Source organism: Dermacentor andersoni, chromosome 11, assembly GCF_023375885.2.
Source record: "Dermacentor andersoni chromosome 11, qqDerAnde1_hic_scaffold, whole genome shotgun sequence".
Taxonomy (NCBI): Eukaryota; Metazoa; Arthropoda; class Arachnida; order Ixodida; family Ixodidae; genus Dermacentor; species Dermacentor andersoni.
Window position 1 is genome coordinate 13,003,129 of NC_092824.1, and position 27,309 is coordinate 13,030,437.

Consider the following 27,309-nt stretch of genomic DNA (forward strand, 5'->3'; position numbering starts at 1 on the left):
ACATCGGCGGTTAGGTGCGGCCAGTAATACCTTTCTTGTATCCTCGATAGCATCCGGGAGAAACCGAGGTGCCCAGCGGTCGGATCGTCATGTAGGGCGTGCAGTATTTCTGGACGCAGCGCCGACGGAACAACAAGAAAGTAGTTCGCGCGGACTGGTGAGAAGTTCTTCCCGAGTAGGTTGTTTTGAAGCGTGAACGAAGACAATCCACGCTTAGGTCTGCCACTTCAAACCTGCTAAAACAGTGTCTATCACGCGCTGGAACGTTGCAGGCGCCGAGCACAGTCCAAATGGCATAACCTTGAACTCGTAGAGGCCGTCTGGGGTGATGAAGGCGGTCTTTTCGCGATCTCTTTCGTCGACTTCTATTTGCCAATAGCTAGACTTGAGGTCCATCGACGAGAACTATTTAGCGTTGGAGAGCCGATCCAATGCGTCGTCTATTCGTGGGAGGGGTAACAGTCCTTCTTCGTGATCTTGTTCAGACGACGATAATCGACGCAGAAACGTAGGGTTCCGTCCTTTTTCTTCACCAGGACAACAGGGGATGCCCACGGGCTTTTGGACGGCTGGATGATGTCGTCGTGCAGCATTTCGTCGACTTGGTGCCTTACAGCCTCACGTTCTCGCGTAGAAACTCGGTATGGGCTCTGGCGGAGTGGTCGAGCACACTCTTCGGTTATTATGCGATGCTTTGCGACTGGCGTTTGTCGAATCCGTGATGACGTCGAAAAGCAGCCTTTGTATCGTCGGAGCAGACTTCTGAGCTGCTGTTGCTTTTCACGGGGAGACTTGGATTGATGTCGTAGTCTGGTTCGGGAACCATGGTCGTCGGGTTAGATCCGGCGGAATCCGAAAGGACAAACGCATTACTGGTTTCTAGAATTTCCTTGATGTACGCGATCGTCGTGCCCTTGTTGATGTGCTTGAACTCCTGGCTGAAGTTTGTCAGCAGCACTTCAGTTTTCCCTCCATGTAGTCGAGCGATTCCTCTTGCGGCGCAAATTTCACGGTCTAGCAGTAGACATTGGTCGCCTTCGATGACGCCTTCTAATTCAGCGGGTGTTTCGGTGCCGACCGAAATAACAATGCTGGAGTGAGGCGGGATGCTCACTTGACCTTGGAGCACACTCAAGGCGTGGTGACTACGAGGGCTCTCCGGCGGTATCGCTTTATCTTCCGACAGCGTTATTGACTTCGACTTCAGGTCGATGATTGCGCCGTGTTGGTTCAGGAAGTCCATACCGAGAATGACGTTTCGTGAACACTGTTGGAGGTTAACGAAGGTGGCAGGGTAAGTCAGGTCATGAATGGTTATTCTTGCCGTGCAGATTCCAGTTGGCGTGATCAGGTGTCCTGCAGAGGTCCGAATTTGAGGGCCTTCCCAACGCGGCCTTAACATTCTTCAATTGGGTGACGATGTGTGCACTCATGAATCAGCCCCTGTGTCCACTAAGGCGGTAACTGCGTGGCCGTCGAGAAGCACGTCGAGATCGGTGGTTCTTTGTCTGGCGTTGCAGTTAGGTCTTGGTGTCGGATCACAGCTGCGTCGTGTTGAACTGAAGTTGGAACGTGGCGTCGTCAAGTCGTCTTTCGTCGCTGTAGTCTTGGCTTCCTGACTTCGCCGGGACGGCGGAGTGTCGTTATTATGTCGTCGAGATGGTCTCTTCGGCGTCTTCGTCAGCGGCGGAGGATCTTCGCCAGTTCGATGAACAGCAGCTGCACCTCCATCGGTTGCTGCTTTTAGTTTTCCGGATATGGGCTCGCAGAGCTGTCCCGGGCTGGGCCGGTGTATGGTCGGCGCTGCGGCGACAGGTAGCGGCCTGGTGACGGCGAACGGGACGGTCGTCGAGGGCTCCACTGAGTAGCGGCGAGGTAGTCGGCGATATCATGAGGGCGTTCACATTCCCGAGGGCGCGGTGCGTTTACGGCGAACGCTCGCAATCCCAGGTCGCGGTATGGGCATCGGCGGTACACATGGCCGGCTTCGTCGCAGTGGTAGCAGAGCGGGCGGTGGTCGGGGGCTCGCCAAATGTCCGTCTTCCTCGTGTAGCTGCGCTGGGCTACGGGTGGGCGTGCTGGCAGCGGCGGCGGTGGACGACGGAGTTGCGGCGTTACAGGGCCCTGGCGTTGTCGCGGAGGGGGACCTTGACGGCGGGCGTCGGCGGCGTAGGTCATCGCTTCCGGCTGAGTTTGCGGTGATCGTGGTTGCACCTCAGGGACTCCAAGCGATCGCTGAACGTCTTCTTTGACGATTTGAGCAATTGGATCCACTTGGGACTGCGACCTTGGGTAGAACTTCTGCAGCTCCTCGCGTACGACCGCTCTGATAGTCTCGCGTAGATAGTCGGTAGCGAGTGATTGAACCCCGTCGTAGTTTGTAGAGCTCGTGCGGCGATCGAGTTACCGGTTTCGCATCTCGAGTGTCTTCTCGATGCTGGTGGCCTCGCGAAGAAACTCGTCGACGGTCTTCGGTGGGCTTCGTACCATTCCGGCAAAAAGTTCCTCTTTCATCCCACGCATGAGTAGGCGGACTTTCTTCTCCTCGGGGATTTCGGTGTGGGCGTGACGGAATAGACGGCTCATTTCGTTCGTGAAGATCGCGGTTGTCTCATTAGGTAGCTGCACCCGGGATTATAATAGCGCTTGGGCTCGTTCTCGGCGTACGACGCTTGCGAATGTCTGCAGGAAGCCGCTTCGGAACAGGTCCTAGGTCGTCAAGGTGGCTTCGCGGTTCTCTAACCACGTCCTGGCAGCGTCTTCCAATGCGTAGAAGACATGTCGCAGTTTGTCGTCACTGTTCCAGCTGTTAAACGTAGCGACCCTCTCATACGTTTCCAGCCAGCTTTCCGGGTCCTCAAATGTGGAACCGCGGAACGTCGGTGGTTCCCTGGGCTGCTGCAGCACGATGGGGGACGCTGGGACTGCCATTGGCGTTGCCTTGGCCACAATCTTCTTGGTCTTCTCAGGTAGCAGTCCGTGATCCGGGGGCAGCTGTTGAAGACGGCGGCTTGCTCGATGGTCCGGGACAATGTTGGTGTTCTCTCACGGCTTGTCGGGGGCGTCCGGTACATGAACAAAAAGCGCCTCCACCAGATGTCACGTGGTGGTGACGTTGAAGAACACAGTAGCAATACTTTGAACGACAAAACTAACTTTTATTGGGCGAACCTGTGCCCGCAAGATAGGCTACACTTATAGCGCAACGATAGCAGCGAAGACGGTCGGCGATCGTCGAAAATCTGACCAGCGGGTCCAGCGCGTCGGCTTTTATACAGTAGTCATCGAATGTTCCAGACTAATCGTTGGGACCCGTGTGCCTTCCACAAAGTTCTACACCATTCGCGTCAGGCGATGAAATCAGATAACATAAGGTTCGGCGACAACAGAAAGCGGATAGAAGCATCGATAAGTTTCCAGAAACTTCGGATACATGTAGGCGCGTCCCGCGCTGTGCGATAACATTTGTTAGGCGGCGAAACGTGGTCGCCCGATAAAGATAAGTACACGTGTCAATATGGGCGCCACGCAGCAGTCGCCGGTAGTGGCTGAGCTTGAATGTCAGGTGTACGGAAGCAGGCGTTTTCTAGGTTTGTACCTGGAGTAGTGAAGCTATCGCTCTAAAAATGACTCCAAAGAGCATCTGTTCTATTATGGGCGGGACACTGAGGGAAAAAAACACCATCGGGTCGAGCATGTTTGAGGGAAGACAACCGAAATGCGTGAGTCTGGAGAACGGTAATGCATTTAATAACTTTTAATAATAATTCTATCGAGGAAAATGGCTCATTAGTACAGGAAATGAAATCTGTTTTTTAAAATCAAATTCCGCTCCCGCAATGCAACACGGGGTCGTCAGTGTAGCATTACGGATTTCGTGGTATTTTTGTGCATTAGTGCCTTTTTCTTTTCGGGGCCATTTCTTTAACGATAAAACGTGAAATATTCTGCTCTCTATTTCACTGCTTCTGAACAGATGCCAAGGAACGTTGCACGTACCGTAACGTATGGGGTAGAGCCCCGTGAGCAAAGCAGCGCGGGAAGGGGAGCACATCGGCTGCGCGTAGTAGCCGTTGAGCAAGACTCCATCCCACGCCAAGGCGTCCAAGTTGGGCGTCGGGATCTGTCTGGACCCGTGGAAGCTGACGTCATCCCAGCCCTGAAACAACGCGGCTGGTCGTGGTTTCGTCGCGATACACAAGCAGCGCGTGCGCACGCACGGCTCCCGGAGTTTGCCGTGTATAGCCACAGGTACTCCTTGCCATGAATCTATAGTGAATTGATGGTTTTCTGACAGGCAGGCAGGCAGCACAGTGCAGGCCATGGAGCGAGGGAAAATAGGGCAGCCAGGCATTCGTTAAGAGTAATGTGTTCATTGAAACAAAAACAATTAAAAGAATTGGAAAAGAAACCGAACACTCCTGTACCACTAGACAGACTACATGACAACTGGCTGATTCTGACCGATTGACCGACGATAGAAAGCAACATAGTAATAATTAGATACGCCGTAGAAGAGGGCGCCCTATTCAGTTTGACCAGCAGAGCTTCTTCCACTACATGCTTTCCCGTTCAAATTAATCCAAGCGCCCACTATAGTAGCTCAAACGCCAGTCAATTTATTTCAGGTGGCACACATTTATCCCAAGGCCAAATAATGTAATCTACGTGCCACGTATTGTAACGCTAACGCCAGTGAAGTTAATCCAAAGATGCATTTGCTGAGGTGTTCTAGGATGTTTAATATAACGACTAAATGTTATAATTTTGCGTCTACCAATGATAACTGAAGAGACTTCTTGAAGAGCGCTGCCATGTGACAACGAAAATGCCTTACCATGCGATACATAATCGAAATAATGCAATGTTATAGACCTTTTATTATTGCCATGAACAGCTCATGCGAAACGCACCTATTTGATGGCTTTGCTGCCATGCATAGAAATAAATGGACATCCAGCACCAAACCTTTGATTTCTAAAGCGGGTAAAAACAGGCTGAAAAGACCGTCACGTCACGTCACATCTCATCATTTTGTTTTCTTCACGCCTCGTTGACATGGATATCAAATGAACGAGCTTCGAACAACGTCTGCGATTACAACCACGCAGCGCATCTAAGGTCTCGTGGAAGAAGGCGTCATGGTACCTCACGTAACATTCGCCAGCCTATTCCTGATTCCCAACCATATTGACATGGATATTAAATGAACGGGCTTCGAAGGAGCTCTGTGATAGTACCCACGCAGACCATATCAGACAACGTGGTAAAGGATGTCGCGAGACCTGGCGAACTTTCGGTAGCCCACATGTGATTCACAAATACCCTGACACAGGTGTCAAACCAATGGGAATCGCACAAGCTACGCGATGGTACAACGTAGCGATCGTCAAACCACATGGTAAATGCTGTCTCGTGACCTCACGTATCTTTCGCTTGCCCACACGCGATTCCCAACAATACCCGCATGGATATCAAGGGAGCGCACTTCGAAGAAGCTCTGCGATGATCAGTATAGAGACGTCGCGTACTTGAGACCAGGTGAAAAAGACGCACGTGACATCATGTAACTTCCACAAGCCCATGGGTAATTCGCAAGCATGAAGACATGGATATCAAAGGAACGGGAAAATAAGAAGCTATGCGATGGTACCCACATCCAGAACGTCAAATCACGTGGGAAATGGCGTCACGTGGCCTCGCGTATCCTTCGCTCGCCCACGCGTGATTCCCAACTGCACTCACATGTGTTTCAAACGAACTGACAAGCTCTGCGATGGAACGCACGTCACACACGTAAAACGACGTGGTAGCGGGTGTCACGTGACATTGTGTAACTTTCTCCAGGCTCCTGGGTAATTCCCAACCATACTGACATGGATACCAAACGAACGATCTTCGAAGAAGCTCTGTGATGGCACCCACGCAAGACACGGCAGACACCCCCCCCCCCCCCCCCCCTGGTTGGTAAAGGGTACCACGTAACCTAGCGTAACTTTCGAAAGCCCACACGTCATTCACACACTGACAATGGTATCGAACGAACAAGAATCGTAGAAGCTATGCGATTAGAAGAAGCTGTGCAATGGTACCAACGAAGAGCACGTCAGACCACGTGAAAAGGAGCGTCACGTGACTTCACGGGACTTTCTCGCGTCATTGGGTGATTTACAAACATGCTGACATGCATACTAAACAAACGGGAATTGAACAGCCAGTGCGACTGTTTCCACGCAACAGCACGGAAACGGAGGTGAAAATAGCGTCACGTGACTTCACGTGATTGCAGAATTTGCAAGTATTTCAGTCTTCCTGTGCATGTGCGAGGAAAGCATTTGATAAATTACCTCACCAACCCCTAATAGTCATGCTAATTATGGGGTTTTACATGCCAAAACCACTTTCTGATTATGAGGCACGCCGTAGTGGAGGACTCCGGAAATTTTGACCACCTGGGGTTCTTTACCGTGCACCTAAATCTAAGTACACTGGTGTTTTCGCATTTCGCCCCCCATCCAAATGCGGCCGCCGTGGCCGGGATTCGATCCCGCGACCTCGTGCTCAGCAGCCTAACACCATAGCCACTGAGCAACCACGGCGGGAAAAGTTCGTTGTTAATGGCTTCGTAGTTGCCTTTGTCGTATAAGCGTATTATTTTATTCCATCATTCTCGTTTTGGAAAGCTAAAGTTAAAGACAGTCTGGATTACTTTATGGTCGCTAATTGCCGGGAGATAAGATATCGAAGATAGGCTAGACGGATTGTTAGTTAAATTCAGATCTAAAATGTTGGCCGAGTCATTCACTGCACGTGTTGGTTCTAAGACTAGCTGGGCTAAGTTGAAATAAAGCAGACTACGAGGAAATCATTTTCGGTTGTACTATGTGACGATGGTGGATAGCTATGCCAATTGATATTAGGGAAATTAATGTCTCCGAAGAGCAAAACCTGAGCGTTATAGTGTATTTTTTCATTAGTACATCTAGGACGCAGTTGAGCTTGTTAGTAAAGCTAGTGTCTGCTCGCGGGGGGCGGTAGCAAACGCCAAGTAAAATGGTTTGCGAGGTTGCACGAAAGAGTAGCCATAATATTTCGGTTGTCAGCATGTTTGTCAGCCTGTTTGTGAATCACCCAATGACTGGAGATAGTCCCGTGAGTTTACGTGACACTCCATTTCACGTGGTCGGCCGTGCTCTTCGTGGGTACTATCGCAGAGCTTCTTCGAGGACAGTTCGTATGATATCCATGTCAATATGGCTGAGAAGCATGTATGGGCCTTCAAAAGTTAAGTGAGGTCACGTGATACCCATTGCCACGTGGTCTGTTGTTCGCTACGTGTGTACCACCTTATAGATTCTTCGATTCCCGTTCGTTTCATATCCAGGTCGGCATGGTTGGTAATTGCCCATGGGCTTGCGGAAGTTGCGTGATGCTACGCGACTCTAGAAAAGAAAATGATCAGATGTGACGGGACGTTCTCTTTAGCCTCTCTATATATCAGCTTTAGAAATCAACGGTTTGTTGATGAATCCCCATTTTTCGATGCATGTCAGAGAATCCATCTAATAGCTGAGTTTTGCCGGCCTGTTGATGGCAATAATATTGTAGCACTCTTCAATGAAGCACACTAAACACACTGGTTTATTGTGGGCGAACTTGTGCCCGGAAACTCAATATTAAGCATTCACACACTTTAAAATAAGAGTTAACAGGAGCCTATTCCACAGTCAACCACGTCTCTCCGCCGAACGCACTTTTGACGCGCCCCGAAGGCCAAGAGCCACGCCGTGGCTTTTCATTGGACGGTAGACTCGGGCGCTGCCGTGAGCGCGTGCACGGGAGGCACGCGCTGTATTGCCATGCGCGAGGCGTTGCTGGCGCTCTTCTAATGGCGATGCGACGAGTAATGGGTTTTAGCGATGAGACGCTTGGAAAGGTGCCTCACGAGAGTGCTCGTAACTGGCATGTGGAGAGCTCTCTGCGACATTAGTCCCCCTCCGAAAACGCATCGTCCCGATGCGTATGAAACAAATTTATCTATAGATGTGTTTTCATTGCCAGTCGTAGTAAGGGTTCATGCGGATTACGTGTACGACCTCCGCATGGATGTGCCGCTTTGATCGCTCTTGTTCATGAGGGATGACTTCGTAATTCAGGTCACCTACTCGGCGAATAACTTCGTAAGGTCCAAAGTATCCGCGAAGGAGTTTTTCACATAGTCCGCGACGACGCACTGGTGTCCATACCCACACTTTGTCGCCCGGGTGGTAGTGAACTTCTCTGCGGCGTAGGTTGTAGTAGCTTGCGTCCCTACGTTGTTGCTGGCGGATACGGAACCGTGCCTACTGCCGGGCTTCTTCAGCTCGTTGTAGGAAGTCGTCGACGTCGTACGGGTTGTTGTTGTCATCATCTACCGGCAACATAGCATCCAGTGTGGTTGTTACTGTGCGGCCATAGACCAGGTGAAATGGAGTAACCTGGGTTGTCTCCTGTACTGCTGTATTATAGCCGAAAGTGGCGTAAGGCAAGATAGCGTCCCATGTCTTATGTTCGAGGTCGACATACATGGACAGCATATCGGCCAGGCTTCGGTTTAGACTTTCCGTCAGGCCGTTTGTTTGGGGATGGTATGCAGTAGCGCTCGCCGCACACCTCGGCCGAGCATTACGGATCAGCGCAAGACAGTTTACAATGGCGTGGGATTTGTTTCTACGGTTCTTCTCTGCAGAGGGGATAAAGACAATATTCGAAAATGCAAAGAGGCGTGGTTGGATGAAGAATTTTGTGGTTGCGCAGCTCAGCTGCACGCTATCGATCTTGGAAGAGGTGCGTAACTCTTCACGAACTGGTGAAGTACTTCTGGTCGACCCTGCTCAGAAGGTGGCGAAAAGGCGTAATTGCAAAATGTGTTACGAGGACCACAAGAAGTTGAACAAAAACTGTACATTTTGGGGGAAAATTGTGGAGTGCGCCTATCTTAACAACATTCAGGAACTTCTTCACCGCATGGCTTGAGCGATAAACTGGTCTTAGTTTTTTTTTTGTATCCGAAGAACGGTGACTGGTGTGAGTTATCTTCATCAAACATTGCATCAAATCAGCTGTGAAGGCCGCTCCTTGATCAGTAATCACGACCATTGGTGCACCATGTCACAGTACTATATTACAAACGAAGAAATGTGCAACTTCAACTGCGGTTCCTCGCTCAAGGCAGCTAGTTTCAGCATATCGTGTTAAATAGTCCGTCGCTACTACGATCCATCTCTTCCCTGACGATGATGCTGGGAACGGGCCAAGAAGATCCATTCCAACTTGTTGAAATGGAGTCTTTGGTGGGTCTATGGGCTTAAGAAGTCCGGCCGGTTTCACGGGTGGTGTTTTGCGCCTTTGACATTCGCGACATGTCTTCACGTAATGCTGCACCGATGCTAACAATTTAGGCCAGAAGTATCTGAGACAAATTCTGGCGAACGTCCGGCTGACACCTAAGTGATCCGACGTTGGTTCATTATGGCAAGCTTCCAAAATTTCTGGTCGCATGGCTGACGGTACGACGAGTAAGAATTTTTCTTGGTTGCGTTCAAAGTTTCTCTTGTAGAGCGCATTATCTCGGAGGCAAAATGACGATAAACCTCTCGTAAACATACGTGGGACTTGGACGTCGTATCCTTCGAGGTGTTTGATGAGTGGGAGCAATTCTGTGTCGGCCCATTGACGCTCGGCGATTTCCGGAGCTGTCATCGCTTTAAGAAACGGGAAATCTTCTTGTGAAGGAGTAGACTCCACTGGTGAGCGGGATAAGCAGTCAGCATTGTTATGTTTTCTTCCAGACCTGTACACGACAGTAATTTCGTATTCTTGGAGCCTGAGGCTCCACCTCGCAAGTCGTCCAGATGGGTCTCTTAGGTTTGCCAGCCAGCAAAGAGAATGCTGATGGCAGACTGCACGGAACGGCCTACCGTAAAGGTATGGTCGGAACTTGCTAATGGCCCATACGACAGCCAAACACTCCTTTTCTGTCGCAGAGTAATTTGTTTCAGCATTCGAGAGAGTGCGGCTAGCATACCCTATGACTTTCTCTTCCCCATTTTGCCACTGAACTAGAACCGCGCCGAGAACAAGACTGCTTGCGTCTGTACGGACTTCTGTGTCCGCTGTCTCGTCGAAGTGGGCGAGGATCGGTGGGGCTTGCAATCGTTCCTTTAATTCATTGAACGCAACCTCTTGTTCAGTATGCCACATGAAGGGCACGTCTTCTTTAGTAAGTCTCGTCAGAGGTTCGGCAATTTTCGAGGTTTTCAATAAATCGCCTGTAATAAGCGCATAGTCCCAAAAATTGCCATACCGTCTTCTTGTTTGTAGGCTTTGGAAATCGTGCAGCGGCAGCAGCCTTGTCGGGATCCGGATCAGTAGTACCTTGCGCGCTAATTATGTGACCCAGGAAACGAAGTTCTTGGAATCCAAACTGGCACTTTTCCGGTTTAATGGTTAGGTCTGCCGAGCAGATGGCTTGAAGCACTAAACGCAGCCTCTGGACATGCTGGTCGAATGTTGCGGAAAATACCACTACGTCGTCTAGGGTAAACTAAGCATGACTGCCATTTAAGACCCGAGAGGACACTATCCATCATGCGCTGGAATGTCGCCGGCGCACAGCAGAGGCCGAATGGAAGCGTTTTGAACTCATACAGGCCGTCTGGGGTTACGAAAGCAGTTTTTTTCACGGTCTCTTTCGTCTACGTCAATTTGCCAATATTTGCTCTTGAGGTCTAATGAAGAGAAAAATTTTGCATGTCGTAGGCGATCCAAGGTGTCGTCAATGCGGGGAAGGGGGTATACATCGCGCCTGGTCACACTGTTCAGTTTCCGGTAATCAACACAGAATCTAAAACGTATTGTCCTTCTTTCAAACAAGGACTACGGGCGACGCCCACGGGCTGTTTGATGGATGAATGACATCGTCCTCAAGCATCTCTTTCAGCTGACTCTTAATGATCTCTCGTTCAACCGGTGACACTCAGTACGGATGTTGGTATACTGGCCTGGTCGCTTCGTCTGTTGTTATACGGTGTTTAACAATTGGTGTGCGCCGTACCTTTGACGAGGTGGAGAAACATTCTGCGAATTCATTTATAAGGTCCTCCATCATTTCTTTCTGGGCTGGCGACAGACTTTGATTGATCGCAACTGATGTTGCGGCGTCATGCATAGTTTGGACAGCAGGCGGCCTTGACGCTATGCTACATACATCTGTGACCGCGGTAGCGCTGTGCAGGAAGGCGATGGCTGTGTTCTTTGCGACGTGCTGAAATTCACTTCCGAAGTTCGTCAGCAATACATCAGCACACCCATCGCGTAGTTGAACAATTCCTCGTGCTACGCAAATACCCTTTTTCAACAGTAGCTCGACGTTGGCCTCTGCTATACCTTCCGAGTCGTAGAATGCTTCGTTTCTTACGCGAACCAGCATGCTACATCGTGGTGGCACGGTTATGTCATCGTCGGTAACCCGCAAGGCAACGTGTTCTACCTCCTCTGACTCTTACATGTCTATAGCCTGCTTCGTAGAAAAGGACACGCTAGAATTGTGCAGGTTGATTATGGCACCATTCGTTAGGAGAAAGTCCATTCCGAGTATTACATCCTTCGAACATTCTGGTAGCACGACAAAATCAGTGACGTAAGAAAAACCCCGAATTCCGATTCTCGCTGTACATCTACCCAGGGCCCACCAGCCGTACGAATCTGGGGTCCACTCCACGGCATCAAAACTTTTTTTCAATTCCTTGGTGAGTGTATATCTTACGACGGAATAATCGGCACCTGTGTCAACTAATGCACTCAATTCATGACCGTCTATTCTAATGCGCAAGTCTGAAGAAATTCTCTGCTCACATATCTTATTCATCCGCTTCTGCTCGTCGCGGCTGCTCGGTAAACTTGACGGAGGATCTTGGCTTTTTCGAACGTCAGCGGCCTCGCCTCCACAGGTCGCTCGCTTCAGTTTTCCGGACGTGGGCTCAGTGAACGACGCCTTGGTGAAATCGAGGATGGCCATGGACTTTGTGATCGGTAGCGTGCAGACGTTGATGATCGTGACTGGTGTTGGTGTCTAGCAGCCGGATCCTGTTGTCTGGTCAAGTAGTCCTGAATTTCGATGGGTCTGTCGCCATTACGGGGACAAGGCGCATTTATCGTAAAGCTGCGAAGACCTGCTCTGCGATATGGGCACATTCTGTAAAGGTGTCCAGCTTCCCCGCAGTGGAAACAGAGTGGCGTCCGGTGGGGTGCACGCCACACGTCACTTTTTCGTGGCCTCAGCTCTGCTAGAAGGGGTCCGCTGCGCAGAGTCTGCTGGCGGCTGCTGGGGGTCGCGAATGGAGAACTATGCCCGGTCGGTTGACATAACACATCAGCGTACGTTGGCACGCGACGCACAGGTGGTGGTTGGTCATGATGAACAGGCGGTTCCTCACGTCCTGGCTGCAGAATGGCGTGGCGAACTTGATCTCGAATGACGGCGGCGAGAGTTGAAACTGTCGGCGTGGCTTCCGGTAGCTGCAGCTTTCGAAGCTCCTCCTTTACGATAGATCGCACCAGTTCCCTTAGTGCTTCGGTGTTACTGCCTGGGCCTGCTGACAGGATATGGGCCGGTGCGCTGGTGACATCACGATTGTAGTGATGGGCACGCTGCTGCAGCGCCTTCTCTGTGGTCGTCGCTTCGGTGCGAAACTCAGCAACACTGTGTGGTGAGTTGCGGACGAGTCCTGCAAACAGCTCCTGTTTAACGCCACGCATCAGATGGCGTAATTTCTTCTCTTCGGTCATGTTTGGATCCACGCGCGTGAAGAGACGGGACATGTCCTCCATATACATGCCGACACTCTCGTTAGTGCGCTGGTTTCTGGCTTGTAGAGCGTGCTCTGCCTTTTCTCGCCGATCGGTGCTGGCATACGTGACCAAGGAGCTGTTGCCGAAATTCTTCCCATGAAGATAGCGTCGCTTCATGATTGACGTACCACGTCCTCGCTGACTCTTCTAACGAGAAGTACACGTTGCTAAGCTTCCGTGTCCCGTCCCAGCCGTTGAAATCTGCCACTCGCTCGAAGTGTTCTAACCAGTCTTCCACATCTTCGAACGTATCGCCGTGGAAGGACTCGGGCGTGCGTGGTGGGTACACGATGAGCTGGGGCGATGCCACTGGGCTGGTCATGGTTGCACCGTCGCTGGTAACTGTTGCCTGCACTGCTGCAGCAACAGGAAGCGGTCCTAACTCGGGTGGGTCTCCTCGGATGCGGCGGCTTGTGCGCTGGTGTACTGGAGTCATTTCCTTGGGTTCCAATCGCTGAGGGTCGGGGCTCCGTTCTCTTACGAAGTGGGGACTTCCAATAATACCCCGCACCTCCACCAGAAATGTAGCACTCTTCAATGAAGCACACTAAACACACTGGTTTATTGCGGGCGAACTTGTGCCCGGAAACTCAATATTAAACATTCACACACTTTAAAATAAGAGTTAACAGGAGCCTGTTCCACAGTCCACCACGTCTCTCCGCCGAACGCACTTTTCACGCGCCCCGAAGGCCAAGAGCCACAACGTGGTTTTTCATTTTGACGGCAGACTCGGGCGCTGCTGTGAGCGCGTGCACGGGAGACACGCGCTGTATCGCCATGCGCGAGGCGTTGCTGGCGCTCTTCTAATGGTGATGCGACGAGTAATGGGTTTTAGCGATGAGACGCTTGGAAAGGCGCCTCACGAGAGTGCTCGTAACTGGCATGTGGAGAGCTCTCTGCGGCAATATGATACCGATAGCAGTGCCTTATTTCTATGATGCGACGAGCGGGAAAGGCACTTTTGTTGTAACATGACAACGCTCTTCTAGAAGTCTCTTCAGTTATTTTGGGTGGCTGCAAAATTATAACATTTCGTCCTTATTTTGACCTTCCTAGAACACATCCGCAACTGTATCTTTGGATTAACTTCTCTGGCGTTAGGATACGTGGCGCGTAGAATAAGCTATTTGGCACTGGGTTAAAATGTGTGGCACCCGGATTAAATTGACTGCCGCTTGGACTAAAATAGCTGACGCTTGGATAAACTTGAGTGGGAAATCTCTAATACCGAAGTTTAACCCCACAAGGCCCGATTTATCACTTCTTTTATGTTGATTTGATATCTTGATGTTAGTGAACTTAGTGCATGTTGCACTTGTGCATGCTTAGCATACACGTGTGCCATTGTTTTTTTGTCACTCGGTTTTTTAATGCAAAGCATGATATAGGGATATAGGAAGCTCTCAGTAAGATCACGCAAGGTTGTTTTAATTGTTTATTGCGATAACAATTGCATGAACAGTCCAAGCAAATTATTGCCGTTGTCATCGGTGTCGGCATCAGCATGTGGTTCTTGGTATATTTAGGTATATGCAAGCTATATGCAATGACATGCTTTATGACATGCGGTACATACGGTTTACATTGCCACAACTTTCTATCACCCAAGGTGAATTTTGAAAATGTCAGCCCAAAAACAAATGTCATGCAAGAAAACTCCTACAGCGCTTGCCTTTTATCTTAAATGTTCTCGTACCTAAATATGAGAAGTGCAACACAATAACACAGCAGAAACAGGAAAATTATGTAATTTCTTTTTCGCGGCTGTCCGCAACCTCCGGGATGTGCCCAGGAAAAAGCTTTGAAGCGTACTCGATACGAATAAAAAAAGCCGTTGACTTTGATTAAGAAACGTAGACGAAATTGTCCATCGACAGGATTCAAACAGAGCACACAGCTCAAGTTTAGTTAGCGTACGTTTACTTCACATTCATATTGGATTCATATTGCCACTACAGTGATGAGTCTTACATTTCGCGTAATATTAAAACTTAGTAATGATGGTGAAAATATCACCGCCCCTCCTAGTCCGTGAAGGTGGTCGAACAGCGAAACTGTCTTAGTTACACCATGTGTTGCACCAGCCAAGTCAGGAGACAGAGAAAGAGAGAGAGAGAGCAAGGACAGGAAAGGCAGGAAAACCAGATAAGCGCCCGGTTTGCTACCCTACACTGGGGGAATAGAAAGAGGAAAAAGGGAGGGAGTAAGCACTGAGTGCGTGTGGGAGGATGCACAGGGACACTACAAACGGTCTCTTCAGCCAGTGCACTTCAAGTAGCGTACTTGTGCACGAATCGCTTTTACTGCCCGTGACGGGTGTGGCCACGGTCCGGGTATCTTTTACTCGGAGAACGGTCTTGAATACAGTCGGTTTAAAGTTGTCCGCAGAGAGAGCCGCTGTACGTCGTAGCGAGAGCAGGTACACAATAGGTGCTCAACGGTTTCCTCGCCCCCTCAGGATTCGTACACCGGGCTCTCGGCCATTCCCATACGATAGGAGTAGGCGTTCGTGAACGCCACTCCCAGCCACAAACGGCGCAGCAAGGTTGTTCGCATCGGTACAGGCTAGATGGCAGTTATAGCCGTAGCGTGGGGTCTATTTTACGCAATCGGCAATTGAAGGCGCCTGAACTCCAGAGATCTTAAGACTTTTTGCGTGCAAGTAGGCAAAGTTCCCTGGCAGCGTCCTACCTCGCCAAAGGCGTTGAACGCGTCTGGGTGCCTTCGTGGGCAGACCGGGCAGCCTTGTCATCAAGGTTGTTGCCGACGATGCCACAGTGAGCAGGCATCCACTGAAAAATAACGTTGTGCCCTCTTTCTAGAGCATGATGGTGCACTTTCCTTATGTCAGATATCATCCGTTCGTAAGTTCTGTGTTGTAATGCAGACTTGATACTGTGAAGAGCTTCCTTAGAGTCATAAAATACGACCTATTTCTCTGTTGGCTCTTCGGTAACGTACGTCATAGCGGCAGGGAGAGCTGCAAGTTCTGCCGACGTAGATGTAGTCATGTGTGACAATTTGATTCCAACTGTAGCCTGCTTAGCTGGAACTACGAATGCGGCGGTTGAGCTGGTAGGTGAGGTCTAATCATTAATATATATATATAATTTTTTATTTATACATACTGCGGCCCCTTTATGGGGCTATTGCAGGAGTGGGTTAGACCAAAAGAAGTTATACAAAAAACAAGTAAACAATAACAAATTAAAAATTCACAAGAAATAAGGCAGATGAAACAAATGAAACTCAAAATAACAGCAACACTGAGAGTCAGTACAAAATGAGAATGAGTCAATACACTGTAACAACAATAAAATACATAAAATCAGGTGCAGTTAACTTTTAACATGGAATCGTTTAGTGGCAGTGACCTAATTGTTCCGGGAATTAAGTTCCAGAATTCAATAGTATGTGGGGAAAAGCTGTATTTAAATTTATTAGTTCGAGCAAAGTAAGGCTTAATATTAAGGCTATGGCGGCTCCTACTTGACCGAGGAATGTCTGAAGGAATATATATGGAATGCGAGACACGATAAAAAAAATTGACGATACCATGCAGAAACTTCAATGACTCAATGTGATGGCGTATGGATAAAGGGGTTAGGTTCAAAGAAGATAAGGCACGAGAGGGTGAAAAATAGTGATCATAGCAACGATATATGAACCTAACAGATTTTCATTGTATGCTCTCAATGGAGTTAATGTCGCACTGCTTATGAGGCTTCCCGACAGGAGAAGCATAATCTAGGATTGGGCGAATCAAAGTTTTATACATTAGTAACTTAGTTTTCTTTGGAGAATTGTTGAAATTGCGCGTCAAATACCCGAGCTTCCGGATTGCTTTAGTGCAAATGAAATTAATGTGTTTTGACCAGGACATGTTAGTGGTAAATATGACGCCAAGATACTTGTATTCCGAGACCCTGTGCAAGGGTAAGTCGTTCAAAGTGTAATTGATCAATGAAGAAGAGGCATTATTAGAAAATGACATTATCACAGTTTCAGTAAAATTTATTTTCATTTGCCAAGTGTTGCACCAGGCGCAGAAGCTGACAAATGAGGAATTTAGTTCAAGATGATCTTCTAATGTGTTCATCACGCGATACAAAACACAGCCCTCCGCATAAAGGCGTATGTGTGAAGTGACGTTTCGAGGTAAGTGATTAACGTATCGTAGAAATGGTAAAGGACCAAGAACCGACCTTTGGGGTACACCAGATGACGCGTCAACAGAATAATTATTTGAATTATAACATACGAATTGTGACCGATGACAAAGGAAACTGGCAATCCAGATAACCAAGTGAGCATTTCTCAGGATCATGTTAAGCCTTATTAAGAGATTAGAATGCAGTACAGTATCGAAAGCCTTCGACAAATCTATAAATATAGCGTCGTCCTGTGTGCCGATATCAAGAGCGCAGAGAATGTCGTGTGAGAATTCAACTAGTTGTCTTAAAGTGCTGGCACCTTTCCTAAAACCATGCTGACAGTTAGAAAGCTTGTCATTAGATTCCAGAAATTCCATTATATGTTTGTGAATTATGTGCTCAAGCATCTTACATGAATATGATGTTAATGAAATAGGTCTATAATTAGAAAGCAGCTGTTTATTACCAGATTTGAATTATGGACGTACTTGGCTAGCTTCCATGAGGATGGAACAATGCCGGTATTGAGGGACCTCTGAAAGATGATGGTTAGGTAGCGAGCAGACCACAATGAATAACGAACGAGAAAAGAATTGGGTATTCCATCAGGACCGGGGGATTTTTTAGTGTCTAACTGTAGTATTAGGTTCAGTACACCATGCTCATTAATCATGATATCAGTAATCGGGGTGGCAACTTTAAGAGGGTCAAAGGATATATATATATATATATATATTGAGAAGAGGTTTATTGGCGGCTCCTAAGGCAAAAGCGCAGCGACCGGGAACGGCGAGACAGCCCGAAGCACTGTCCAAAAAAGGCGACAGTAATCAACAGCGCGAGCGGAGCCGAGCCGCGCGTTGGCGATGTGTCTGTGCCGCGAGGCGCGTCTTCTTCTTCACAATCTCCCCCCCGGACAAAAAGAGCCATCCTGGCGCCTTAAGAATCGGGAGGCAGAGGGTCGTGGTAGGGCTTCAGACGCGAGACGTGGACAATGTCACGTCCACGCCGGCGCAAGTCTTCAGGTGGTGACAGTGGCTCAACTAGAAAATTCACCGGAGATGTTTGCTCCAAGACTCGGTAAGGCCCTTCGAATTTTGGGACGAGTTTCGAGGAAAGCCCCGGAGTCTGGAAAGGCACAGACAACCACACAAGAACGCCTGGAGCGTAGGTGGTGTTCGGAAGCGTGTCGGTGCGGTTTTCTTTCTGGCGCTGCTGTTGCTCGGCCGTAAAGGAGCGCGCTAGCTGGCGGCATTCTTCGGCCTGTCGGGCGATGTCGGACACAGGTAGACACTCGGAGGCGTCAGAACGGTATGGAAGGAGCGTGTCGATGGTATGTGTAGGCTGGCGGCCATACAGGAGGAAGAAAGGTGAAAATCCCGTAGTGGCCTGGATCGCGGTGTTGTACGCGAACGTGATGAATGGAAGGATGCGGTCCCAGTTACCATGATCAGATGCCACGTACATCGACAGCATGTCACCAAGTGTGCGGTTAAATCGCTCTGTGAGTCCGTTAGTCTGGGGGTGGTATGCCGTGCTTGTCCGATGAATAATGCGGCATTCCGAGAGCAAACTTTTGACGACTTCGGAGAGGAAGGCGCGACCTCGATCACTGAGGAGTTCTCGAGGTGCGCCGTGTCGAAGCACGAAGCGATGTAGAACGAAAAAGGCTACATCCCGTGCCGTAGCACTTGGTAAAGCAGCAGTTTCGGCGTAGCGTGTCAAGTGGTCGACAGCAACTACGATCCACCGATTGCCGTCTGGCGTCATAGGAAGCGGGCCGTATAGGTCGATGCCGACGCGATCGAAGGGTGTGGCAGGGCACGGGAACGGCTGCAAGGCACCAGACGGGCGTAAAGGCGGCGATTTGCGGCGTTGACAGTCAAGACAGCACCGAACAAACTTTTGTACAAAATTGTACATGCCGCGCCAGTAGTAGCGGTGGCGAATTCGTTCGTACGTCTTGAAGACTCCGGCGTGGCCACACTGTGAATCGTTGTGGAAAGCGGCACATATTTGTGACCTTAAGCTGCGGGGAATCACCAGGAACCACCGACGGCCTTCAGGAGAGTAATTGCGTCGGTGGAGCAGCTGGTCACGAATGGCAAAATGAACTGCTTGGCGTCGGAGGGTTCGGGATACAGGCATGGTCGATGATCCAGAAAGATAGTCGAAAAGAGAAGCGATCCACGGGTCACGACGTTGTGCGGTGGCAAAGGAGTCCATGTCGAGAGATGAGATGGAGTGTGCGGAAGTTGTTCCGCAGGCCGAGTCTGGAGGTAAAGGTGAACGAGACAGAGCGTCGGCGTCGGAGTGTGTTCGCCCACTGCGGTATACGACGCGAATATCGTACTCCTGGATGCGTAATGCCCAACGGTCTAGGCGGCCAGTGGGATCTTTCAAGTTGGCAAGCCAACAAAGCGCGTGGTGATCTGTGACCAAGTCGAATGGGCGCCCGTACAGGTATGGTCGGAACTTGCCAAGTGCCCATACTAAGGCCAAGCACTCTTTTTCGGTCACGCTGTAATTGGCCTCAGGCTTCGTCAGCGTGCGACTCGCATAGGCGACTACGTATTCGGGATAGCCTGGCTTTCGTTGGGCGAGGACGGCGCCGAGACCGACCCCGCTGGCATCTGTGTGTACCTCAGTTGCAGCCGACGGGTCGAAATGGCGAAGAATAGGTGGGGAGGTGAGAAGACGACGCAGCGTAGCGAAGGCGGAGTCACATGCAGGGGACCAGGAGGAGAGGGTGGTGTCACCGCGCAGAAGCTGAGTCAATGGCGCCATGATCGATGCGAAATTCCGAACAAAGCGCCGGAAATATGAGCATAGGCCCACAAAGCTCCGAAGTTCTTTGATGGTCTGAGGCTTCGGAAACTCAGCGACTGCTCGAAGTTTTGCAGGATCGGGTAGAACGCCGTGCTTGGACACAACGTGGCCTAAAATGGTGAGCTCTCGCGCGGCGAAGCGGCACTTCTTGAGGTTGAGTTGGAGGCCAGCGTTCGTTAGACAGGTCAAAACAAGTCTGAGGCGGAGCAGGTGAGTCGGAAAATCAGGCGAGAAAACCACGACATCGTCGAGGTAACACAGACATATGGACCACTTGAGGCCACGCAGCGTGTTGTCCATGAGTCGTTCAAAGGTGGCAGGGGCGTTACAAAGCCCGAACGGCATTACGTTAAATTCATATAAGCCGTCAGGCGTAATGAATGCGGTTTTCTGGCGATCGGCTGCAGCCATCGGTACCTGCCAGTACCCCGAACGCAAGTCAAGGGACGAGAAGAATTCTGCTCCCTGAAGACTGTCGAGGGCGTCGTCGATGCGCGGCAAAGGATAGACGTCTTTGCGCGTTACCTTATTTAGCCGACGGTAGTCGACGCAAAAGCGAATAGACCCGTCCTTCTTGCGAACGAGAACGACAGGCGACGCCCAGGGACTGTGCGAAGGTTGAATAACGTCACGGCGCAGCATATCTTCGACTTGGGTGGTAATGACACGACGCTCTTCGGCCGAGACGCGGTAGGGTCGTTGACGTAACGGCTGATGTGAACCGGTGTCAATGTAGTGCTGCACTTCCGACGTGCGGCCCAAGTGAGGTTGTGAAACGTCGAATGAACTTCTAAAGTGGTGCAGGAGATCAAGAAGGTCGGCGCGTTCGGCAGGTGTGAGGGTATCGGCGATGGCACTCGAGAATGCATCCTTGGAAGTCTCTTCAAGCGCGGAAATCGAAGACGACTGGCCGGAGTCGACATCAAAAGAGTCTCCGGGGACGTCAACCAAAGACGAAGAGTCGAGGAGTTCCACGATGCCAAGGCATTCACCAACGAGCAATGTAATCGGCGCACAGAGGGGATTGCAGAAGTATATATTGCTACAGCCGCCAGCCATGTCAAGTGTTGCGAAGGGTAGTCGGAGAGATTTACGGCTCATGAAGACGTCGGAAGGTGTGAAGAGGACCGTTGCATCAGTGATGGCATCGCAAGAGACGGGTACGAGAGCGAAGGAGCCAGGTGGAATATCTGTGTCCTCGCGCACGGTAAGTTTAGAAGGGCGGTCACAATCTTCGTGCGAGGGTGCGTCACAAGGAAAAAATTCAACTTCGGCGCGTGCGCAGTCGATCACGGCTTTATGACGGGATAAGAAGTCCCATCCGAGGATGACGTCATGCGAGCAGGTGGGAAGAACAATGCACTCGACTATGTAAACAATGCCGTGAATAAGCACACGTACAGTACAGGCTGCGTGCGGAGTGACGTGCTGAGCGCTTGCCGTACGAAGCGACAGTCCAGAAAGCGGCGTGGTCACCTTGCGCAGCGAACGGCACAGTTTGGCGGCTATCACAGAAACGGCTGCGCCGGTATCCACAAGAGCGAATGCAGGAACACCTTCTACACTAATTTCGACCACGTTAGCAGGACAGGCGCGAGGACTTGGACAGTTCGAATGGGGCGCAGTTCTTGCCTCGTGAACTGCGACGTTCAGTTTTCCTGGTCAGGTGGTGCGGGTCGCCGACGCATTGGGGAGAGCGAGCGTCGGCGAGGGGATGGCGAGCGACGCGAAGGAAATTCTGGAAGGTCAGCACGAGCATACGGTTGGTGGGAAGGAGTGGCGTTTTGGCGAAAGGGCTGGCTGCCGTACTGGAAGGGCCGAGAGGCGTCGCCGAACGCTTGAGGCCGACGTCGGCAATATCGGGCGACGTGTCCAGGAGTACAGCAAGAATAGCAGATGGGACGATTATCAGGCGTCCTCCAAGGATTAGCTCTCGGTGCGGTCCAAGATGCAGCATGGGCTTCCGGTGGCACCGGTTGGCAATGGGTCGCGAAAGACGCAGGCGGAGGCCTGCGTACTGCCTGCGCGTACGTAAGAGGCGCAGCCACAGGCAGGACTGGCTGCGCATAGGTGCGAGGAGTCGCGACAGGCTGCACTGCCAGAGCAGAGTTGAGATTCGTGGCTGCAGGCGGCTGATGGTGTGCGGAAGGGACAACTTGAGCGACCTCTTCGGAGATGAGAGTGCGGAGCGTGTTTGGAAGACTGGAGGTGGGCTCCTGAGTGAAGGGGACTAAAGAAAGTTGGCGGGCAACTTCCTCACGCACGAAGTCCTTGACCCGTTGAAGTAATGAGCATGGGTCGTACATGCTGTCAAGGCTTGCCACCAAGTCGTCGCTGCCCAGAGCACGCCGAGTCGAAGCGCGTTGCTTGCGTAACTCATCATAACTTTGGCATAGGCTGACGACTTCGGACACAGTGCGCGGATTCCTGGCTAGAAGCATCTGGAAAGCGCCGTCATCGATGCCCTTCAGTATATGGTGAATTCGCTCAGCTTCGGGCATTGCCGCGTTGACTCGTTTACACAGGTCCACGACGTCTTCAATGTAGCTCGTGAATGTTTCTGCCGTCTGCTGTGCTCGGGCGCGCAAGCGTTGTTCAGCGCGCAGTTTGCGAACAGCGGGTCGGCCGAACACTTCTGTAAAGGTTGTCTTGAAAATTGACCATGTGGGTAAGTCACTTTCGTGGTTGTGAAACCAGAGTTGCGCAACACCAGCCAGATAAAAGATGACGTGGGTTAACTTCGCTGGATCATCCCACTTGTTGTGCGCGCTCACCCGTTCATATGACGCCAGCCAGTCTTCTACATCTTCGTCGTCTGCACCGCTGAAGATCTTGGGGTCGCGTTGTCGTGCAACGCCGGTGCAAGTGACGGACTGTGGCGTCGGCGCCGTTTGGGATGAGCTGTCGGTCATGGCGGGCGATAGCGTTCTTGATCGCAGCTCCAGGGTTACAAGCGACGGGGTTTGAGTCCCAGCACCTCCACCAATTGAGAAGAGGTTTATTGGCGGCTCCTAAGGCAAAAGCGCAGCGACCGGGAACGGCGAGACAGCCCGAAGCACTGTCCAAAAAAGGCGACAGTAATCAACAGCGCGAGCGGAGCCGAGCCGCGCGTTGGCGATGTGTCTGTGCCGCGAGGCGCGTCTTCTTCTTCACAATCTATATATATATGCGATCGTGATACGTCTGGTGCAGTAATACGAGCGTGTGTCTGGATCATATGGTCTCCCGCGATGTCAATTGTTGCTGCTGTTGAGGTGCACCGAGGCACCCCTAAATACGTGCGTAGGGTTTTACCTCGTATGCTCTCTAGAGCGCGAATCTTCGTCTGGCATGTATTTGAAAAAACTGGTAGACTTAACGTAGGAGACCGAGAAAGAGTACCCTGTACAGCTGCAACGTAGAATGTACTGGTGCATTCCAGTTTTTCTCGCAGAGAAACTTGAAGACCTCAGCAATGGCAACTAACTTCTTCTTCAGATAGATGCAGTGAGGGCTCCACGAGAGGTTGCGGTCAGTGATGACACCCAGAAAGCGATGCGTCTTAACATAGGACAAAGCTTGATGTAATGTTCCGAATTTGGGGCGTCTTCGGTCTGTAAGAAAAAGCACCGCTCAGTCAAATAGTCCCAAATACACTGATACATCTGGCCGCCAACTCCCATAGCCTCAAGTGAGTTCAACATGGCATCATGGGCTACGTTGTCGTATGCTCCTCTGATATCTGGAAAAAGTGCCACGATAGGCGCTTCAGGCTTTTTCGTTCTATGTCGTAAATATTTTATTTCACTATTCTTTCCCATCCCGGCGCTGCTGATGTGGTTCCGCGTGTCGGGCGCGCACTTCGCTATCGGCCTCCCGTCGCTGTCGCTTCTCGGCATCTCTGGCGCGCAGCTTGGGATCCGTCCTACGACGACGAGTCCGTTCACGAGCCAGCTCTCGCTGACGCTCGCGGTATGTAACTTCTTCCTCAGGAGTAAGCACTACTCAGGGTCTTTCCACAGTTGCAGCTGGGATGGAATATGTGGAACCACTAATCCAAAGCTCCGTATATCGGGCGCAAGGCCCACCACTGGAGATGCGGGCGCTGCAATCGTTTTGAGGATTGGTTGGATTGGTCTTATGACTTACGTGGCACTTCTTGCTGGTGCAAGAAACGCGCTCCTAGTATTGCGTTTCAGTCACTGGGCACTGATCGTTGGCCACAAATCGCCAGCATAACATTTGTTTCTTTCGCGGCGGGGTGGAATCAATCGACGATGAATTCGATGCCGATATCGCTCCACCGCCGAAAATTCACCGTCTTACAAACGTATAATATTCGCGTATAAGATAGGATTCTCACGGGGAAAGGGGTCACTCCAATCTATTTTACCCTTTTGAGCTCTTCTTTTCTTCTCCCGGTAGGTCACGTGGATCCTTTTTGGCGAAGTCCGACAAAGACGGCGCAGAGTCCGCATAAATAGCTTCGCTGTAAAACACAGCACAAAAACTGTTTTTAACTTCACGAACTTTTTATTGGGCGAACATGTGCCCCCAGAAACAAAGGACACTCAAAGAACAGCGATAGCGGCGAATACAGTCGGCAGTCTTCGAAATCTGATCTACGTGGCAAGCGTGTCGACTTTTATACCTGAGTCATCGAACGTTCCAGAACAATCGCTGGTGGCCGCGTGTCTTCCAGAAAGTACTACACAATTCGCGCTGCGTATACAGTCATATTACACAAGGTTCGGTGACAACCGACAACCAATAGAACCATCGATAGCATTAGAGAAACTTCCGATTCATGCAGGAACGGCCAGTGCTGAGCGATAACATTTGTTTGACGGTGAAACGCGGTCTCCCGATGAAAGATAAACAAGTACGTTTGTCAGTGTTCCAACATGTTGCTGTCACATTCACTGGTTCACCCTTATGGCGAAACTGTGATATCGTGATATGTGATATTTTAAGAGTGTGTAATGTTGGAAGAAGACGGCTTAGATTCTGGTCTGAAAGACGGCAAGGAGAATTCAGGCGCTCATTAGATTCGGCGCCCATTGGCTCAGCCATTAAGAAGGCATTTAAAAATAACTGCTCTCCTTCCCGTAACATCTTTGGTGGGAATGCGGTATAGTCACCGACGCAAGATTGAGCCCCGCAGTGGGCGTAACTTGGTCGCCATTTCATCCGAAGGAGAGCCTTCAACGGTGGCCCCGTCGGCACTTCCGACGGTCATCCTGCCCTAGCCCGCCACCCCGGGTTGCTTTCTGGGATCAACTTCGACGTTACCTGCCGTGGTTGCTCAGTGGCTATGGTGTTGGGCTGCTGAGCACGAGGTCGCGGGATCGAATCCCGGCCACGGCGGCCGCATTTCGATGGGGGCGAAACGCGAAAGCACCCGTGTACTTAGATTTAGGTCCACATTGAACAACCGCAGGTGGTCAAAATTTTCGAAGTCCTCCACTACGGTATGCCTCATAATCAGAAAGATGTTTTGGCACGTTAAACCCCATGATTTTTTAAAACTTCGACGTCGAAGACCGGTTGCCGAATTACGAACGGGTCAACGCACACAACCGGTGTGGTAATGCGCTTAAGCTGACAAACTTAATGTTAAGTATAAAGAAAAATGCACGCGTCCGGTTTGAGACTCATAAAGAGATACCTAGTTGGTATGAATACAAGCAGAAGCTCCGAGATTTCTTCGGCTAGCCCGTCGGTCGCTAACACGCTGCTCAGGAAGACCTTTCGACCCATGCACAGACGTCCACTGAATCGTACGTGGCGTATATCCAGGACGTTTTCGTCCTTTGCCGCAAGGCGGATGATAACAGGACAGAGGCAGACAAAGACAGCCGCATCCCAAACGGCATCGCGGACGACGCGTTTAGCCTTCTCGTTTACAGAACTTAACGACGACCAATGAGATCCTAACCGAATGTCACCGCTTTGAAGACGCGAAGAACAGCCGCATGGCACAGCAGTTCACGCTTCTGCAGAATACCGATGCTTCGTCGACGTGCGAAGACCTTCGGGTTTCGCTCGAACCTCCGAGTACATCGTTCGCGTAGTCGGGCGAGAAATACAAGCAGCGTTTCCTGCCGCTCAAGGAACACCGTGTTTTGACGATTCCTGACTGGTCATGTCCCTCATTCAATCGGTCATTGGCCAATAACTTTCCAATGTGGGTCTGCCGACCACCTGCTCCACCAAACGTCCTGACTTCGCTTCCTCTGCTACCTCTGCCCTTGTTCGCCGGAGCCCGTACAGTTCCTACCAGCGCTATTCAAGCCCGGCCGAATGGCGCACACAGGACGATAGACCCACCTCGTTCTCTTGTTGGCCACATCTCTCGTCACTGCCGAAGTTCCTGGCCAGCCCACTCTGAACCAATCTTTCCCGCCTACCACCGCTCCCCACTGAATCCTTGCCCTTCTGCACCTTCCACCGAGCTCGAAGATGACTAACAACGCTCGAGCCACTGGGACTAGCTGCTTACCATCACCACACAGTCGCCGCTCCCGTTCTCCCCTGCTGCGTCGCTCCTCGTCCCCAGCTTGCCGTCGCTGCTCTCCGATGGGAAACTAACTGTTGCAGCTCATGGAGGTGACGCTGCTCTCGTACCCCGGCCTGAAATTCTTCTGCTGACCCTGCCTACTGATCGGAGCCTTCTGTAGGTGGACGTGGAAGGTTTGCCCGTTACAGCACTCATCGACACTGGAGCGCAAATTCCCAACATGAGTGTGCACCTCCGAAGGCGCCTGAAGGAAGTGCCTACGATAGATCTGACTTATGTGCTACAGATCGCCGACCGTGGAACTGCAGCTGTGCTTGGAATGTGCGCTGCACGTCACAGGCGACACGTCTGTTTTATTTGGTGTGTTCGAACGCTGCCTTCATGATGGGATCCTCGGAATCGACTTTTTTTTTACCACCCATTCTGCTCTGATTGATTGTTCATCCGGTGTTTTACAACTTGACTATACACCGCTTTTCATTGACCTTCCTGCTCAAGCTCCGGCTCAGCTTTGTTCTGCGGATTTTAGGCAACTCGAACCTCAAGCTGCAACCTGCGTCCCTGTTTTAATTTGTCCACGTGTACGTGACGGAGACTATGTGATCGCTCCCGCAACTTCATTCTTAGTTTAACACAATGCCTCCTTCCCACACACCATCGTTTTTATAGCGTGCAATGAGGCACGTCTTCCCATTATCAACTTTGGACCGTGTCCGCCAGTACTTCGTCGGGGCATGTCTCTTGCCACGTCGTCACCGTCCCGCGAGTGCCATATTCCCGCTGTATCTGTGGAGCCGTCTTCGACCAGTGCTCGTACTGCGCCTTCTCCATCTGCTCCGCCCGACGACTTCTCTCACCTCAAGAAGCCGCGGAGCTCCGTGACTTCGATTCCTACTGAAACATTTTCGACCTGCACGATCGCCCTTTTGGTCA

The 27,309-nt window shown here is 50.8% G+C and overlaps 1 protein-coding gene across 1 annotated transcript in view; it reads right to left on the reverse strand.

Annotated features, from left to right (window-relative positions):
- The window catches only part of LOC126517916 (arylsulfatase B-like), a 315,163-nt gene that overhangs the window by 257,362 nt on the left and 30,492 nt on the right, over window positions 1-27,309 (reverse strand). The window contains exon 3 of the mRNA XM_050167747.3: window positions 4,000-4,159. Coding sequence (XP_050023704.3) covers window positions 4,000-4,159 — 160 coding nt within the window. The remainder of the gene's footprint in view (window positions 1-3,999; window positions 4,160-27,309) is intronic.